The following is a 17323-nucleotide window of genomic DNA, read 5'->3' as shown; positions in this document are numbered from 1 at the left end:
TAACTTTTTGAGGAAACTCCTCCATGCTGTTTTCCACAGTGGCTGCACCATTTTGCAATCCCACCAACAGTGCAAGAGGATTCCCCTTTCTCCACATCCTTGCCAACACCTGTTATATCTTGTGTTGATTTTAGCCATTCTGACAGATGTGAAGTGATATCTCATTTTAGTTTTGATTTGCATTTCCTTGATGATTAGTGATGATGAGCATCTTTTCATGTGTCTGTTGGCCATCTGTATGTCTTCTTTGGAAAAGTGTCTAAAACTGATCCAAATTTGATATATTTTTGTTACTACAAAGTATGGATAGCAACTGACAGTCAATGACATATAAAAGAATACATTCACTTCACACAGAAGCAAAGAGTAAGTTAGTTTTGAGTTTATTTTGAGGAAAATAATAAAATCTGATTTAAAATGAGCAATGTAATAAAAAACTTAAATCAACAAACAATAGTTTCAAAACATACATTTCCTTCTCAAGAATGGCCAATTAAAGATGGAAGAAGAGAGTACAAGAAATAAAATAAAAGCCAGTTAACATGAAAAGTTGCTAAAGTTCACTGTTCATAAAAGAAATGCAAGTTAAAAACAATCTTTGTCAGTCAAGTAGGTAAAAAAATTTTCTAAAAACCTAGGATTGGCATGTGTATAATTACTTCCTTAGTAAAAGAAGTAACTTCCTGGGACACCTGGGTGGCTCAGTCAATTAAGCATCTGACTCTTGATCTCAGCTCAGGTCTCAATCTTAGGGTCATGAGTTCAAGCCCCACGCTGGGCTCTGTGTTGGGTGTGGAGCCTCCTTAAAAAAAAAAAAAAGTAACTTTTCTTCCTTTTTGATCCTCACATCCTTCATTAGTTTCTCACTAGCACACTGATCTTTTCTTTATAGAATTTAAGATAATCTTAACTATATATATTTGTTTAATGTTTTCTAACTACTACATATTGTAAGCTCTTTGAAAGCTGTGACCATGTCTGCTTCTCTATATCCCCTGTTCTACCCAGTGCCTAGAGCCATGGCAGTCAAAAAAGCATTTGTTAAGTGAATGACTGAATGAATAAACCAAATGCTGGCAGGTATGTAAATTAATTGTACCTCCACTAATTTATCTTAAGGAAATAATCACAGGTAAAAAAAATTTCTATAAAATTCTGTTAGAACGCTGTAGAGGAAAACTAAATGTCATGTTATGTCTAAAATAAATCTGCTGGTCTAAAGACTGTCTTTGTTTTGATTTGTTTTGATTTTGGGTTTGTTTAGTTTTCGGGTTTTTTGTTTGGTTTTGTTTCTCAGCTAATAGTCCAATAATAATTAGTGAGAAAATCTGGGCATTAAAAAAAAAAGTTCTCTTATTTTAGGCTAAGAAGGCAGTTTTTATGTTTTTCTAAATTTCTAAGTCTGAAGTTTATTAACAACAATATCATAATTATTGTAGTTAAATAGCTCCAATTTTCAGAAAGCCCTGCACTTCTTCTAACCGGCCCTTACTAAATAGCCTAATATAAATTTAGATCACATAAATTTAACTAAATTTGTTTAAGTTCTGTTAATTTTGTTTTATTAGATTTTATCAATCTCTAAGGTAACATTGCATTAACATAATTTTAAGTAAATTACAATCTTAGGGATTAAAAATCCCTAAGGGTTACTAGGATTAAAATACCTTCATAACTTATCTTTTACATATTTTAAAGTATACAATTCAATGGTATTTAGTATATTCACAGTTGTGCAACTATCACCAACCACGATCTAAGTTTAAAACAGTTTCATCATCCCCAAAATAAACCCATTCCCCAATTTCCTCAGCCCTAGGCAAATACTAAACTACCTTCTGTCTCTATGGATTTGCCTATTCTTGATGCTTTATATAAATTAAATCATACAATATGTGTTCTTTTGTGACTGGCTTCTTTCACTTAGCATAATGTTTTTAAAACTCATCCATATTGTAGCATACGTCAGTATTTCATTCCTTTTTATGGCCAAATAATATTCCATTGTATGGATATACCACCTTTCATTTATGAATTCATCAGTTGCTACACATTTGGCTTGTTTCTACTTTTTAGTGATAATGGTGATGCTGCTATGCTCATGTACAAGTTTTTGTGTGGATGTATGCTTTCATTTCTCTTGAACATATGTCTAGGAGTAGAATTACTAGGTCATATGATAATATTATGTTTAACTTTTAAGGAACTGCCAAAGCAGCTGCATTCCCATCAATATATGAGGGTTCCAATTTCTCCATATCATCCCAATACTTACCTGTCCTTTTGATTACAGCCATCCTTGTGGGTGTTAAGTCATAACTCATTGTAGTTTCAACTTGTATTTCTCTAATAGCTAATAATACTGAACATCTTTTCACATGCCTGTTGGCCATCTGTATATCTTCTTTGGAGAAATCTGTATTCTGATACTTTTCCCATTTTTTAATTGGGTTTTCTTTATTATTGAGTTGTAAGTATTCTTTATATATTCTGGAGACCAGTCCTTTGTCATATATATGACATATGTCAGATATGTCATATCTTTGTCATATATATGATTGAAAATATTTTCTCCTACTCGTTAGTTGTATTTTCATTTTCTTAAGGTTATCATTTGCAGCATAAAAGTTTTTAATTTTAATGTGGTTCAATTTATCTATTTTATTGAGGCTGCTTGTGCTTTTAATGTCATATCTAAGAAACTCTTGCCAAATCCAAAGGCACAAATACTTACATCTACATTTTCATCTAAGAGTTCTAAGTTTTAGCTTTTACATTTAGATCTATGACCTAGCTTGAATTAACTTTTATATATGGTTTGAGGTAAGGGTCCAACTTCATTCCTTTGCCTAGTGTCCCAGCACCATTTGCTGAAAAGACTGTTCTTTTCCCCACTGAATTGTCTTGGTATCCTTGTTGAAAATCAATTGACCAATAATGTAAGAGGTCCTTTCTGTACTCTCGACTCAATTTCATTCATCTATATGTCTATTCTTAGGCCAGTACTACACTGTCTTGATTACTGCAGTTGTATAGTAAGTTTTGAAATCAGGAAGTGTGAGTCCTTGAACTTTCTTCTTTTTCAGGATTGTTATGGCTAGTCTGGGTCCCTTGTATTTCCATATGAATTTTAGTATCAGCTTGTTAATTTCTGCAAAAAAAGCAAGCTAGGATTGTGACAAAGTGTTGAATCTGTAGATCAATTTGGGAGTATTGCCATCTGATACATTTTTAAACAGAACTCAAGATTATACATAATATATTTACATAAATAGGATCATAATATATATACTACTACATTTGATCAACATTTAAATTTTTTATTGAAATATGCCTCTTATGCATTTTAAAGTCATTAAGTGTTCTTGGCCTTGAAGCCACAAAGCCAAGAACCTAAAGAATTAGGTCTTTTTCATCTGCAGAGTAAGCAACACAAATTATTTCTCATTTCATCTCTTATGACTAAAGGGTACAAAGGAAATTTTCAGGGCAAGATTATTTTGGACTAGGAAAGCAGAAGGCCTAATGTGTAAGTTCTTGGCTTCTAACAATGTCTGTGGGGATGTTTTCATCCACTCCATTCTTTTTAAGAACCACAAAGGGCAAGGAGAGAAGTTAAAATAGCCACCAGCAACAACTACCAAACCCATCAACAAGCAAATAAATGTAAATAAAAAGCATAATCCTATATGTTTTAAGCACATTTAAAAGGTCACTTGGCTTTGGCATCACAGTTCTCTTTATCCTGTTGTGGTATAGCTATCAGGATCACTTGGGAGAGCACCTTAGTGTGAATGGACCATCTTGACACATTTCATTAACTTCTGAAATAATATGGTAGCATATCTTCTAATATGTGAATCCTGTTGGTGGGTAGCCTCTGGCGGGGGTTGGGGGGAGGGAGGTTGGCAAAAGAATCATGGGTCTGTCCATAAATATTTTATAGGGAGAAAAGTAAGATCTTCTTGTAAGCTCTGATTTGTATTAGTTTTAGAGTAAGGAAATACTTTTGCTGATCTGGGTTACATAAATAAAATGAAATGTAAACAATATTTTTAAGCATTTGAAGAAAATTCACCCAAGTAAAGTATTAAGTATTTGAAAAGTAGTTCTTACACTTTTGAGTTTCATTATGACTCATACACTTTTTTTTTTTTAAGGATTTTTTTAAAGATTTTGTTTATTTATTTGACAGACAGAGAGAGCACAAGCAGGGGGAGTGGTAGGCAGAGGGAGAGGGGGAAGCAGGCTCCCTGCGAGCAGGGAGCCCGACGACTCACACATTTTTTAACAGTCTTATATTATCATTCTTTTTTTTTTTGATGTTTATATGGTCACAATTTAGCCAGTTGGAGCCACTGTAAGCTGTCTCCTGTCCTTTTGAGGGAACCTCTGAATTTTTAAAGGATCCTTGCTTGTTCTCTGGTAGGTACTGCTGCCTGCCTCCCTGCCATCTCCTATCCCACTCTCATCCTTACCCCTCCAATTTGTACTTATTTCCCTAAAGATGAAAATCAGCTATCTGTTCAAGGAATCCTAGTTTCTTTTTATGGAAAACAATATTAGAGATAAAAATCTGAGGGCTAGAAGTACATATCAAAACTAGCATTACAGAGTGACATTGTTATTAGGCCATCTTAGTCAACAGAACTAAAAAATATATATGTACAGACATTAATTTTTACTGATCTTTTCCAATTGACTTTTAACATTAATTTAAAGCACACCTACCTGAATTTTAAACCCTCATCTAAATTATAATTGCATTCCCTTTTATAACATAATAAGCCATACAACTATTACTTTAGCTGTAAATCTTGATTAAAACTGACATAATTATTGGTTCTGTCAATAACAATTTATTAATATTAAAGCTCACCATAAAAATACTGACTGAATAACAAGGTTGAACATTACAATTGCTTTTGGATAATTTGACTACATTCCACTCCAACTAATGAATGGTCAAATTATCTTGTTTGGGGTTATGTGTAATTTTTAAAACTGTTTTGTTGTTAAATACACCATATTCTGATATATTCTTTATTCTAATTGCTTAATTTTCATTTGAGATTGTTAATGTTTTAACTGACGACTGTTTCTTGGTAGCAGCATTACAGTACTAGAGTTTAAAAGAAGCCTTTTTTTTTTTTTTTAAGTACACTTTGAGATGGATGAAAAATATAAGCAGTTTGGTCTGTCATATTCAAGAATCTTATTTGGTTAACCTAATGATTCATGTAGCTACATGAATAATCTTTCACTCTATATAAGTTCGTCCTGGAGAAACTCAGTTTTGGAAGTGTAAGAAACTTGGGAAATTCCAGTCACCTAAATTTCTATGCAATATTTTATTTATTTACTTATTTTTTGTTTTTTTAAACATTTTACTTATTTATTTGAGAAAGACAAAGCAAATGAGCATAAGTGAGTGGTGGGAGGGGCAAAAGGAGAGGAGAGAATCTCAAGCCCATCTGGGCTCAGCCTGACACAGGGCTCAATCTCACAACCCTGAGATCATGACCTGAGCCAAAATCAAGAGTCCGTCACTTAATCAACTGAGCCACCCAGGTGCCCCTCTATGCAAGATTTTAAATAGTTGCATGCATTAAAACATAATACTTGTAAACTAGTCTAGGCTGGTAATATTTTGTCACTTGGTTCAGGCATTGGGTTACACAGGGGCATTAACCATAAAAATTCATTAAGCCTCTGATTTATGTACTTTATTGTATGTATATATTTAAAATGTCATGTTTATCACTCTGTTTTGCATTATAGTTACTGGACATTAACATAAAGATAAAACAAAAAATCATTTTTAAAGAACGAGTTTATAAAAATTTGATTTTATCAATAGATGTTATTGTCATTTCAGTTAGTAGAACTAATTGAAGACATTCTATAAACTGAGCTATATTTCCCAGTTTCGTTATGCTATAGATTTTACTACTTTGAACTAAGACAAAACTAATATAAAATTTCTTACATTTAAGATTACAGATATGACGGTATAGCTCATAAGACTTTTTTCTTCTACCAAAGAGTTAGGAGTGCTTTGGTTCCCCTGTCTAAGCTGAGAAACCATGGTTTCTGTGGCCAGAGATATTACAAATTTTTAAAAATTAAAAAATGTGATTTTTAGCTCTAGTCATTTTAAATAACAAAAGTGGTTTTAACACATGTAAATTACATGGTTTATTTTCTTTTTTTAATGAAACTGTGTAACGAACCACCCCAAGAAAACCTAGTGCTCTATTATCTATGCAAATATATTGCATACTAATCGAGTTTTATTTTAATTAATTAATTAATTAATTTTTTAAAAAGATTTTATTTATTTATTTGACACAGAGAGAGAGACAGCGGGAGAGGGAACACAAGTAGGGGGAGCGGGAGAGGGAGAAGCAGGCTTCCCGCAGAGCAGGGAGCCCGATGCGGGGCTCAATCCCAGCACCCTGGGATCATGACCTGAGCCGAAGGCAGATGCTTAACGACTGAGCCACCCAGGCGCCCTATTTTAATTTATTTTTAAAGATTTATTTATTTACTTATTTGAGAGAGAGAGAGCATACAGAGGGAGAGCGAAGGAGAGAAGCAGATTCCCCACTGAGCAGGGACCCCAATGTGGGGCTCGATCCCAGAACCCCGGGATCATGACCTGAGCCGAAAGGCAGACACTTAACCGCCTAAGCCACCCAGGTGCCCCATTAATCGCGTTTTAAAAATGATGTTTGGAAGTCTCAAGTTCTTAAAAATGTACTATCAAGCATCAATTAAATATCTAATTGCATACATAAAACTTCAACTGGTAACAGGTGTAAAAAACCAAATAATTTCTTCTACAATGTCTATTTAAAAGAGTGGATATATATAGATGTGTTTTTTGTAAAAATCCGAAAAGCTACAACTTTCTTTGTTTCTGGAGAGATTTCCTAATTGGTAAAGCTAAAATGGTATTATGCATTAACTGCTTTAATAACAATTTCTTTTTTCCAGAAAACCTTACACTCAAAAATGAAAAAAAAAAACAAAGAAAAAAGATTCTATGCTCCTAAGAAGTAACAGCATGCCAAAAATTACAATAAAATGTAATGATAGTAATAAAATGCTAATATTAAAAATCTTATACAGTAACATACCTAGTTTCTTTGAGACTAAAGTTTTAAGAAAGGAAAAACATGTCACCTTAAATCTTAGGCAAAGAATCAATAGTTTCTGAATAGTTTCTGAATTAAAAAGGAAAATTAAACCACTCCCACCCCTTCTTTGGTTAAAAAAAAGAAAAGGAGGGGGAATATAATTTTTTAAAAATATATATGTAATTCAAATTTGGGAACTTTTATATGAATTATCTTTACTTTAAAGAATAATAAAACACAGGTCTACAATAAAACTAGGTAATTTTAATATTTCTTTGGGGAGTTTCTTACTTAATGTTACAATTTAAAATTCCAAGAGAGGGAGCCTGGGTGGCTCAGTTGGTTAAGCGACTGCCTTCGGCTCAGGTCATGATCCTGGAGTCCCTGGATCGAGTCCCGCATCGGGCTCCCTGCTCGGCGAGGAGCCTGCTTCTCCCTCTAACCCTCCCCCCTCTCATGTACTCTCTCTCTCTCATTCTCGCTCTCTCAAATAAATAAATAAATCTTTAAAAATAAAATAAAATAAAATAAAATAAAATTCCAAGAGAATATTGGTAAAATTTAGGTCTTATAAAAAACTGTACCTTTTAAAAAAAGCATTTTTTTAATGTGTTTCATTTGTGTGGTGATCATGTTGTTATCACAGGACACAAAACTAGAAAGTAAACAGGGCATATCCAAATCTATGCAGAATTTGGATTTTTGCACTTAGGCTAATATATCTAAATTTTTTGAGAAATGATTTGAAAACATATAATAATTATAATGTGAATATGAAATTTCACTTGAAATGTGCTATAAACCAAATATCTGGTGTCTTAAAAATTAGTTATTATGAAACCTACACAATATTATAAGATCATAATGACCAATAGAATTTTTCCATTAAAATGTCTTATGTAGAGTTTTTAAGTGTTATAATTTTCTGATAATATTTAATATGAATTGTATTTTATTTTGACATTAACTTGGTTATATTTCCTGCCATTTTTAATTATGGACCTATAAGCTAACATTTAAACTAATAACATATGTATTTAGCTAAAGACTTAAAAGAAAAACATTAAGGAAATGGCAACAAACTGCTTGTAAATTAAAAGGAATGTTGCTAGGAAAGTAATGTATACTGGTTAATTGCCTATAAAATTGAAAACTTGAAGAACTTTAAACAAACTCTCAAAATATTGAATTTATTTACATTCTCTGTAAGTTATTTAGGTGGAGTATTATGAATCACTAGTCAGATAAAATTCTATCTAAATAATTTAGATGTCTGATGTTCAACTAAGACTTCTTTCTCCTTTCTAATATCTACTACTTTATACACAAACTGGAAAATAATACAAACAAAATCACTGCAAGCCTAATTCCAACATATTTTGACCAAAATTAAAAATAAAAAGAGGTCGGGGTGCTTGGGTGGCTCAGTCGTTAAGCGTCTGCCTTCGGCTCAGGTCATGAGGTCCTGGGATCGAGCCCTACATCAGGCTCCCTGCTCCACGGGAAGCCTGCTTCTCCCTCTCCCACTCCCCCTGCTTGTGTTCCCTCTCTCGCTGTGTGTCTCTCTCTGTCAAATAAATAAATAAATAAAATCTTTTAAATAAATAAATAAATAATAAAATAAAAACAGGTCATCACATCATTCCAATATATCCTCTACTTAAGTATTCTTGCTTACTTGTAAAGCACGTTGTCTCTTCCATAAGTCCCAAATAAAATGTTTTAAAACAATGTATCTGGATTTTCACTTCCAAAAAGATAGAGAACATGTACTTTTCCCCTATTCTTCCTACTAAGCACAGTTAAAAACCCTGGACACCATATATAAAATATGCATTCTGAAAGGCAGAGAGAAGACAGACCAACTAGGAACTTCAAGATCCAAGGAATGATACAGCAGCAAGTTCCCTGGGTTTTCTTTTTGCCACACATACCCCAGACTGGGGACTGGAGAAGCCAGCAACCCAGAAACACCAGTGGACATAGACAAAAAGTCTCCAAGAAAATACTGCTCTCTATAGCCAAAGGACAAGTAAAAGGGTAGCCTAGCAAGACAGAAAACTTTTAGGCAATAACCACTCTATTGCAGCCAAACACTGCAGAAAACTTTGTGGCCCTACAGCCACTAGCAAACGCTGAGTGGAAAGCCCAGACTTTTACCCTCATCAGGCTTCAGTGATGTGCTCCAACCCCTCTGCCCTTATCCCATAGAAATGTTGCTACCAAGTACAAATTAATACCTTCTCTTCCAGTAAAGAAGGCTGTCTGAGGACCTGGGACCTGTGGTAACAAGGCAACAGTTGTCTTCCACCACTCAAGTGACATCAAAGGCTCAGAGGCCTATTTAAATATGTACAGAAGATTTCAATAAGATCCAGAGTCTTACAACATAATACCCAAAATGTCCAGGTTTTAATCAAAAGCCACTAGTCACAACATGAACCAAGAAAATCTCCATTTGAATGAGAAAAAGCAGTCAACAGATACCAACACAAAGATGACACAGATGTTAGTATCACCTGGCAGGGGTTTAAAAGCAGCATCACAAAAATGCTTCAACAAGCAATTATGGACATGCCTGACACAACTAAAAAATAGAAAGTCTTGGGGCGCCTGGGTGGCTCAGTAGGCTGAGCATCCAACTCTTGATTTCAGCTCAGGTCATGATCTCAGGGTCATGGGATCAAGCCCTGCATCGGGCTCTCTGCTCAGTGGGGAGTCTGCCTCTCTCCCTCTATCTCTCCCTTTCCCTCTGCGCCTCACCCTGCTTGCACTCTCTCTCTCTAAGATAAATAAATCTTAAAAAAAAAAAGAAAAATAGAAACTCTCAGCAAAGAACTAGAAAATATCAGCAAAGAAACAGAATAGATAAAAAAGAACCAAACTGAAATTTTAGAACTGAAAAACACAAAGACTGAAATGAAAAAAACTTCATGGATAGGCTCAACAGCAGAATGGAGGGGACAGAGGAAAGAATCTGTGAACTGGAAGACAGAACAATGACAGATGCTCAATGTGAAAAACAGAAAACAGACTGAAAAAGACATGAACAGAAACCCCGGAGATGTGTGAGACTATAAAAAGACCTAACATTCATGTCATCCACATATTGGAAGGAAAGGAACAAGAAGGTGAGTCTGGAAAAGTACTCAAAGACATAATAATGGCTGAAAAAAAATCCCAAGTTTGGCAAAAGACATGAACTTACAGATTCAAAAAGCTAAGTGAACCTCAAACAGAATAAACCAAAAGAAATCCATGCCAAGACATTTGTCAAACTTCTGAAAACTAAAGACAAAGAAAAAAGTCTTGAATGAAGAGAGAAATAACACCTTATCTATGGTGGAAAAAATTCTGAATGACAATTTGAATTCTCAGGAGAAACCATGGAGGTCAGAAGAAAATGGCATAATTTGTCAAGAGCTTAAAAAAAAAAGACTGTAGGGGCGCCTGGGTGGCTCAGTTGGTTAAGCGGCTGCCTTCGGCTCAGGTCATGATCCCAGGGTCCTGGGATCGAGTCCCGCATCGGGCTCCCTGCTCTGCGGGGAGCCTGCTTCTCCCTCTCCCTCTGCCTGCTTCTCTGCCTACTTGTGTTCTCTCTCTATCTCTCTGTCAAATAAATAAATAAAATATTAAAAAAAAAAAAAAAAAAAAAGACTGTCAACCTAGAATTCTCTATCAAGGGAAAGTATCCCTCAGGAATGAAAGAACGATCAACACCTCTCAGATGAAGGGAAATGAAGAGAAGTTGTTGCCAAAAGACCTACTCTATAAGAATGGCTAAATGGAGGTCATTAAACAGAAAGAAACTGATACAAGAAGGAATCCTGGAACACTGGGAAGGAAGAAAGAATAAAAGGAAGTGCAAAAGTATGGGTAAATGCAATAGACTTTCCTTCTCTTGACTTTTTCAAATTACGTTTGACAGTTAAAGCAAAATTTATAATACTCTGATGTGGTTCTCAAGGTATGTAAAGGAAATATTTAAGGCAATTATATCATGAATGGGAGAGGGTAAAGGACATAAAGAGAAGTAGGTTTCTACATTTCAAACTGGTAAAATACTGATACCAAAAGATTGTGATAAGTTATGTATACATAATGTAATACATAGGCTATTCAAAGACACACTCAAAAACAGCATAAATCAGAGGAAATTCTAACAAAATCTGCATCTCTCAATATTAGATGGGTGCTATCTGATCATGTGTTTAATATACAACTTATGTTTTAAAAAAACAAAGACTTTAAAGCCCAATAATACTGTTAATTTTCAAATACGTGGTAAGTTAAAGGTAGTAGTAAAATGTTCCATATATGGAGGAAACTTGGTAGCTCAGTAAAGAGGAAAAGATAAACTTTTTAACTTTCACATGAAGAGAAAGAAGTTAAAGTTCAATAGGATACCTCTGGTCCTTGTGCTTTAAGAAATGCATTTTTAGGGCGCCTGGGTGGCTCAGTTGGTTAAGCGACTGCCTTCGGCTCAGGTCATGATCCTGGAGTCCCTGGATCGAGTCCCGCATCGGGCTCCCTGCTCGGCAGGGAGTCTGCTTCTCCCTCTGACCCTCCCCCCTCTCATGTACTCGCTCTCTCTCATTCTCTCTGTCTCAAATAAATAAATAAAATCTTTAAAAAAAAAAAAAAAAAAAAAGAAATGCATTTTTACTTTGCCTTGGCCTATAACCTTGCTATGGCATCTGGTGATTACGCTCAAAATTTAACCAAGAACCATGGATGCTCCTTTTTTTAAAGATTCGAATATAACTAGGATTTTTATTACCACAGAAACGAAAAACAGAATGGCTTTATTGGTAAAGAACTCATGTATATAAAGCTTAACATATACCCAAGCATGGAATCATGTATAGGTGGACCAGACTCTGGCTGAATGTCCTTAATTTGGAGAACAAATTCCTTGTATTTTCCATCCATGTCATTAAGGGGGAACACAAATAGACTTCCCTTATTCTACAGAAGTGATACAAATAAGAATACTTGAAATCTGTCATCATGTAAGAACTGCCAGCTAACACACCAACATTTTCAAATTAAAAAGAACATAAATAACTAAGATGAGGTACTTGTAACTCAAATCAAAGTTCTAATAACTGTGCTTCATTAGTGGGGTACACTCAAAGAATGGACACAAAGGGAAACATTGTATCTTGTCATTCATCCAGCAGTTTTCCTATAATTTGTTAATTTAAATTTTTGCAGACAGACAAAACAAGTAATTTTGTTCATATTAATTAAGTGTTCCAGGTAAAGGAATGTAACTTTAGGGTTGGGGGTGGAAGAAATAGAGAGTCCGGTAAAAGGGTACAAACTTTCAGTTATAAGATGAATAAGGCCTAAGGATCTAATGTATAACATGGTGACTATGGTTGATGACACACACAAAAATACACACAAAAGGTAATTATGTGAGGTGACGTACTAATTAACTCAGTGGGAATCCTTTCACAATGTAGACATATATCAAATTATCATATTGTATACTTTATTTTTTTAAAGATTTTATTTATTTATTTGACAGAGAGACAGAGAACATCACGGGGAGCAGCAGGGGGGGCGGGAGCAGGCTCTCCACTGAGCAGGGAGCCGAATGCGGTGCTTGATCCCAGGACTCTGGGATCATGATCTGAGCTGAAGGCAGACACTTAACCGACTGAGCCACCCAGGCGCCCCTAAATTATCACATTGTATACTTTAAATATATTACAGTTTTGTCAATTATACCTCAATAAAGCTGGGGGAAAAAAGAAACGTAAGTTTATGACTTTGCACCTCTTGGTATTTACGTTCTTGGTTAACATATTCCCATAGTGAATACGGGCTTGCCCAATGTGATTGTCTTGGCCTATGGAGACATTAGAAAGTCTGACACAGCATAGGCTTGATAAGAGCTTGCATACTGGGGGCTTGTAAAGCTCCCTCTTAGAAGCAAGGTGCCATGGTAAAAAGACATTTGGGCGAGACTACTAAAAGATGAGAAGTCATGTAGAGAAAGACATTGGAAGGTAAGAGGCCATGTTGGATGTTCTCATCCCACTTGAGCTTCCAGCTGAATACAGCTGAATGAGTGACCTCAAATCCACCATATGAGGCAAAACTGCCCTGCTGAGCCCAGTCAACCCATAGACCATGAGAAATAATAAATCTGGGGGGTGGTCTGTATGCTGCAACACATAACTGAAACAGCTTCATTAAATTATATTTTTATTTATTTATTTTAAGATTTTATTTTTAAGTAATCTCTACACCCAACATGGGACTCAAACTCACAACCCCAAGATCACATGCTCCACCAACTGAGCCAGCCATGCATCCCAAATAATACTTTTAAAAAGTTTCCAAATTCAGTTCCAGTGGAGTTAAAAACCAGGTTATCCCAGGAGTGATGTTAAAATTTAATTGGAACCAAAGCAAACTCATGACTTTGAAATAGATCTCTTCTGTTCAATAAAATGACCTAAATAACAATATCACCCGAGCACGGAAGTCTGATATGTATCCCAGGTACTTTGGTCTCTAATACCATGTTCTACTGTATCCTCAGAAGGATGGCTGAACCCATTCAGAGTAGGGAAGATACAAAGTGGTCTTAGGACAACCAGGTAATAACAGAAAACAAGAAGTCTTTAAAAACACATGAGATCTTATAAAAAGAACACAAAAAGCAGCTCAAAAGAACAGAAAGACGGCTTTTTTTCTGATAAAAAATTAAAGGACAGGCTAATGCAACTACTGCTACACCCCTAAAGATAACTCTCTGGACATTCACATATATGGTAACATGCTCCTCATTATCTAAAACATTAATGAAGTGTGTCATGGCCTTCCATCTACAGGTCTGAGAGACCCTCCCAGTGCTATAGCCTTGGGCCTTGAAACAATGTAAAGTGAACTTGCAGCATCAGAAGTGAATTTTATCTTTTGAATATACTTGAGATAAAAGGAACCTGCTTTTCTTTTTTAATGTATTTGCCAATACATTTCAACAATTATTGCTGTTTGCTGCTTTACTCCTTCCCTTGCCTTCTGTGGTCTATTAGGACAAAGGTCTTCTAAGGACAAAGATATATGCCAAAAATGCAAATATTGAGCCTTCTTTAAACACCAACCTAGAGAAGCAAGTTAAGAGGTTTTCTTATCCAAGCTTAAAACAATCCTGTATCATTTACTCTACCTTTGCTGACTGATCCAAAGAGATAACCAGGAAAAAACAATTTATCCATGAGATACAAAAAAGAGCCCAAAAGCTAATATTTCACATTCTTGTGTTTGTAGCTTCAGGCTCACCAATATTTGGTGACTTAAAATTATAAAAGGCAAATTACATAATTTAATAGTATTTAAATATATAACTATTATGTAAATGACACTTTAGAAGTTATAATTTTTTAAAGCAATAAGAATTCTCATTAAGAAGTTATATACTGCAAATACATTAAAGAGGTATGATTTTTAAATTTGGAAAATATTTAAAATTAAACCATGGAAAAATCAGATATAAGAAAATTGAATGTATATAAATTTAAGTATATAGTAAAAAGCTGTTTATCCAGCACCATCAGGATGTGTATGCATGTATGGGAATGCAGACTGCTGTACATCCAAGCCTTATTCATGTCAAACTGAACTTAGATTAAACAAGTACTAGCTAAACTTGAGTTGGGCATATTAGAAAGGTATGGACAGTTAAAAGAAGTACTGAGGTTTTTAATAAATGTAATTACTTAATACAATACCCACGATGTCTGTATAAGATGACCTCAAAACTGTCTTAGTATTCTAGAAGAAAAAGTCAAAGCTGCACTTTTCATTATAAAAACCTATGTGCCTGCAGAAAAATGAAACTGGACCATTTCCTTACACCACACACAAAAATAGACTCAAAATGGTTGAAAGACCTAAATGTGAGACAGGAGTCCATCAAAATCCTAAAGGAGAACACAGGCAGCAACCTCTTCAACCTCAGCTGCAGCAACTTCTTCCTAGAAACATCACCAAAGGCAAGGGAAGCAAGGGCAAAAATGAACTACTGGGACTTCATCAAGATAAAAAGCTTTTGCACAGCAAAAGAAACAGTCAACAAAACCAAAAGACAACCGACAGAATGGGAGAAGATATTTGCAAATGACATATCAGATAAAGGGCTAGTATCCAAAATCTAAAGAACTTATCAAACTCAACACCCAAAGAACAAATGATCCAATCAAGAAATGGGCAGAAGACATGAACAGACATTTTTCCAAAGAGGACATCCAAATGGCCAACAGACACATGAAAAAGTGCTCAACATCGCTCAGCATCAGGGAAATCCAAATCAAAACCTCAATGAGATACCACCTCACACCAGTCAGAATGGCTAAAATTAACAAGTCAGGAAACAACAGATGTTGGCGCGGATGCGGAGAAAGGGGAACCCTCCTACACTGTTGGTGGGAATGCAAGCTGGTGCAGCCACTCTGGGAAACAGTATAGAGGTTCCTCAAAAAGTTGAAAATAGAGCTACCATACGATCCAGCAATTGCACTACTGGGTATTTACCCCAAAGATACAAATGTAGGGATTCGAAGGGGTACGTGCACCCTGATGTTTATAGCAGCAATGTCCACAATAGCCAAGATGTGGAAAGAGCCAAGATGTCCATCGACAGATGAATGGATAAAGAAGATGTGGTATATATATATACAATGAAATATTATGCAGCCATCAAAAGGAATGAGATCTTGCCATTTTCAACGACGTGGATGGAACTGGAGGGTGTTATGCTGAGAGAAATAAGTCAATCAGAGAAAGACATGTATCATATAACCTCACTGATATGAGGAATTCTTTTTTTTTTTTTTAAAGATTTTTTATTTATTTATTTGAGAAAGAGAGAGAGAGAGCATGAGAGGGGGGAGGGTCAGAGGGAGAAGCAGACTCCCTGCTGAGCAGGGAGCCCGATGCGGGACTCGATCCAGGGACTCCAGGATCATGACCTGAGCTGAAGGCAGTCGCTTAACCAACTGAGCCACCCAGGCGCCCTGATATGAGGAATTCTTAATCTCAGGAAACAAACTGAGGGTTGCTGGAGTGGTGGGGGGTGGGAGGGATGGGGCGGCTGGGTGATAGACATTGGGGAGGGTATGTGCTATGGTGAGTGCTGTGAATTGTGCAAGACTGTTGAATCACAGACCTTTACCTCTGAAACAAATAATACAATATATGTTAAAAAAAAAAAGAAGAAGAAGATAGCAGCAGGGGAAGAATAAAGGGGGGGAAATCGGAGGGGGAGACAAACCATGAGAGACGACAGACTCTGAAAAACAAACTGAGGGTTCTAGACGGGAGGGGGGTGGGAGGATGGGTTAGCCTGGTGATGGGTATTAAAGAGGGCACGTTCTGCATGGAGCACCGGGTGTTATACACAAACAATGAATCATAGAACACTACATTAAAAACCAATGATGTAATGTATGGTGATTAACATAACAATAAAAAATTTTTAAAAATCTATGTGCCTTTTCTTTGGCATGACAACATTTTTTATATGATTCTCTCACCAACAAATGTTGGAATAGTGGCCTTGTAAAATAAAGAATACAAATCTGATTTAAATCAAACACAAGGGTAAGCCTGGTTTCTTTTGGTGTACTTACTCCAAAAAATACATAAACAAAATTAAAATTACTTCGAGAAAAAGAATGAGAGAGAAAGTAGCCATGTTAATATTGCCCTACATATCCCTTAACCCCTTCTGTAGAAAAGAAGTAAATTACATTTTCAAGATATCTTCTATGATCTATATATATTTTCCTTATGTCTTGTGTCATCTATACATTCAACACAAAATGGCTCTTTTTCCTGAAAAGTATCTTTTCATTTCCTACAAGCCGTAAGAAAACTTAGGGAAGAGGCCACAAAGAAAAAGAATAGGCCACAAAATGATGCAGTCAGGCAGGAGCTTACACTGAGTTAAGTAAGGATCCAGCAATCCCAGAGTGTACTTTATGACTGTATTAATGTCACTTCAACTAAAGTCTCCATACATGTCAGTCAGTTGTGACTTACTGATCTAAAGCTACCAAAACGCAATAACTGATGTTAGAAATAATGACCATCAGACATCAAGAAAAGATATCATCTTCAAGGTGTCTGTTTCTTTATGGCAAAGAAGAAACATTTTACAA

The 17323-nt window shown here is 35.5% G+C and overlaps 1 protein-coding gene across 3 annotated transcripts in view; it reads right to left on the bottom strand.

Moving 5' to 3' along the window:
* SPESP1 (sperm equatorial segment protein 1) overlaps positions 1-17323 on the bottom strand; it is a 29493-nt gene that overhangs the window by 10545 nt on the left and 1625 nt on the right. The window contains exons 2-3 of one of the 3 annotated variants that reach the window (XR_004301051.1): positions 9717-9720; positions 3725-3736 (exon numbers count right to left, since the gene is read on the bottom strand). The exons of 1 other annotated variant lie outside the window; for it this stretch is intronic. Coding sequence is in view for 1 of the 2 variants with exons in the window: in XM_032417942.1 (XP_032273833.1) it covers positions 2276-2324 (49 nt within the window). In the remaining variant the exon portion in view is untranslated. Of the gene's footprint in view, positions 1-2275; positions 2389-3724; positions 3737-9716; positions 9721-17323 lie in introns of those variants that run through there. One more of the 3 variants, XM_032417942.1, reaches the window with a different exon arrangement.

This window comes from Phoca vitulina, unplaced genomic scaffold (genome assembly GCF_004348235.1).
Source record: "Phoca vitulina isolate PV1807 unplaced genomic scaffold, GSC_HSeal_1.0 scaffold20, whole genome shotgun sequence".
NCBI lineage: Eukaryota > Metazoa > Chordata > Mammalia > Carnivora > Phocidae > Phoca > Phoca vitulina.
Note: the sequence above shows the minus strand (reverse complement) of the source record. Positions and strands in the feature narration are given on the sequence as shown.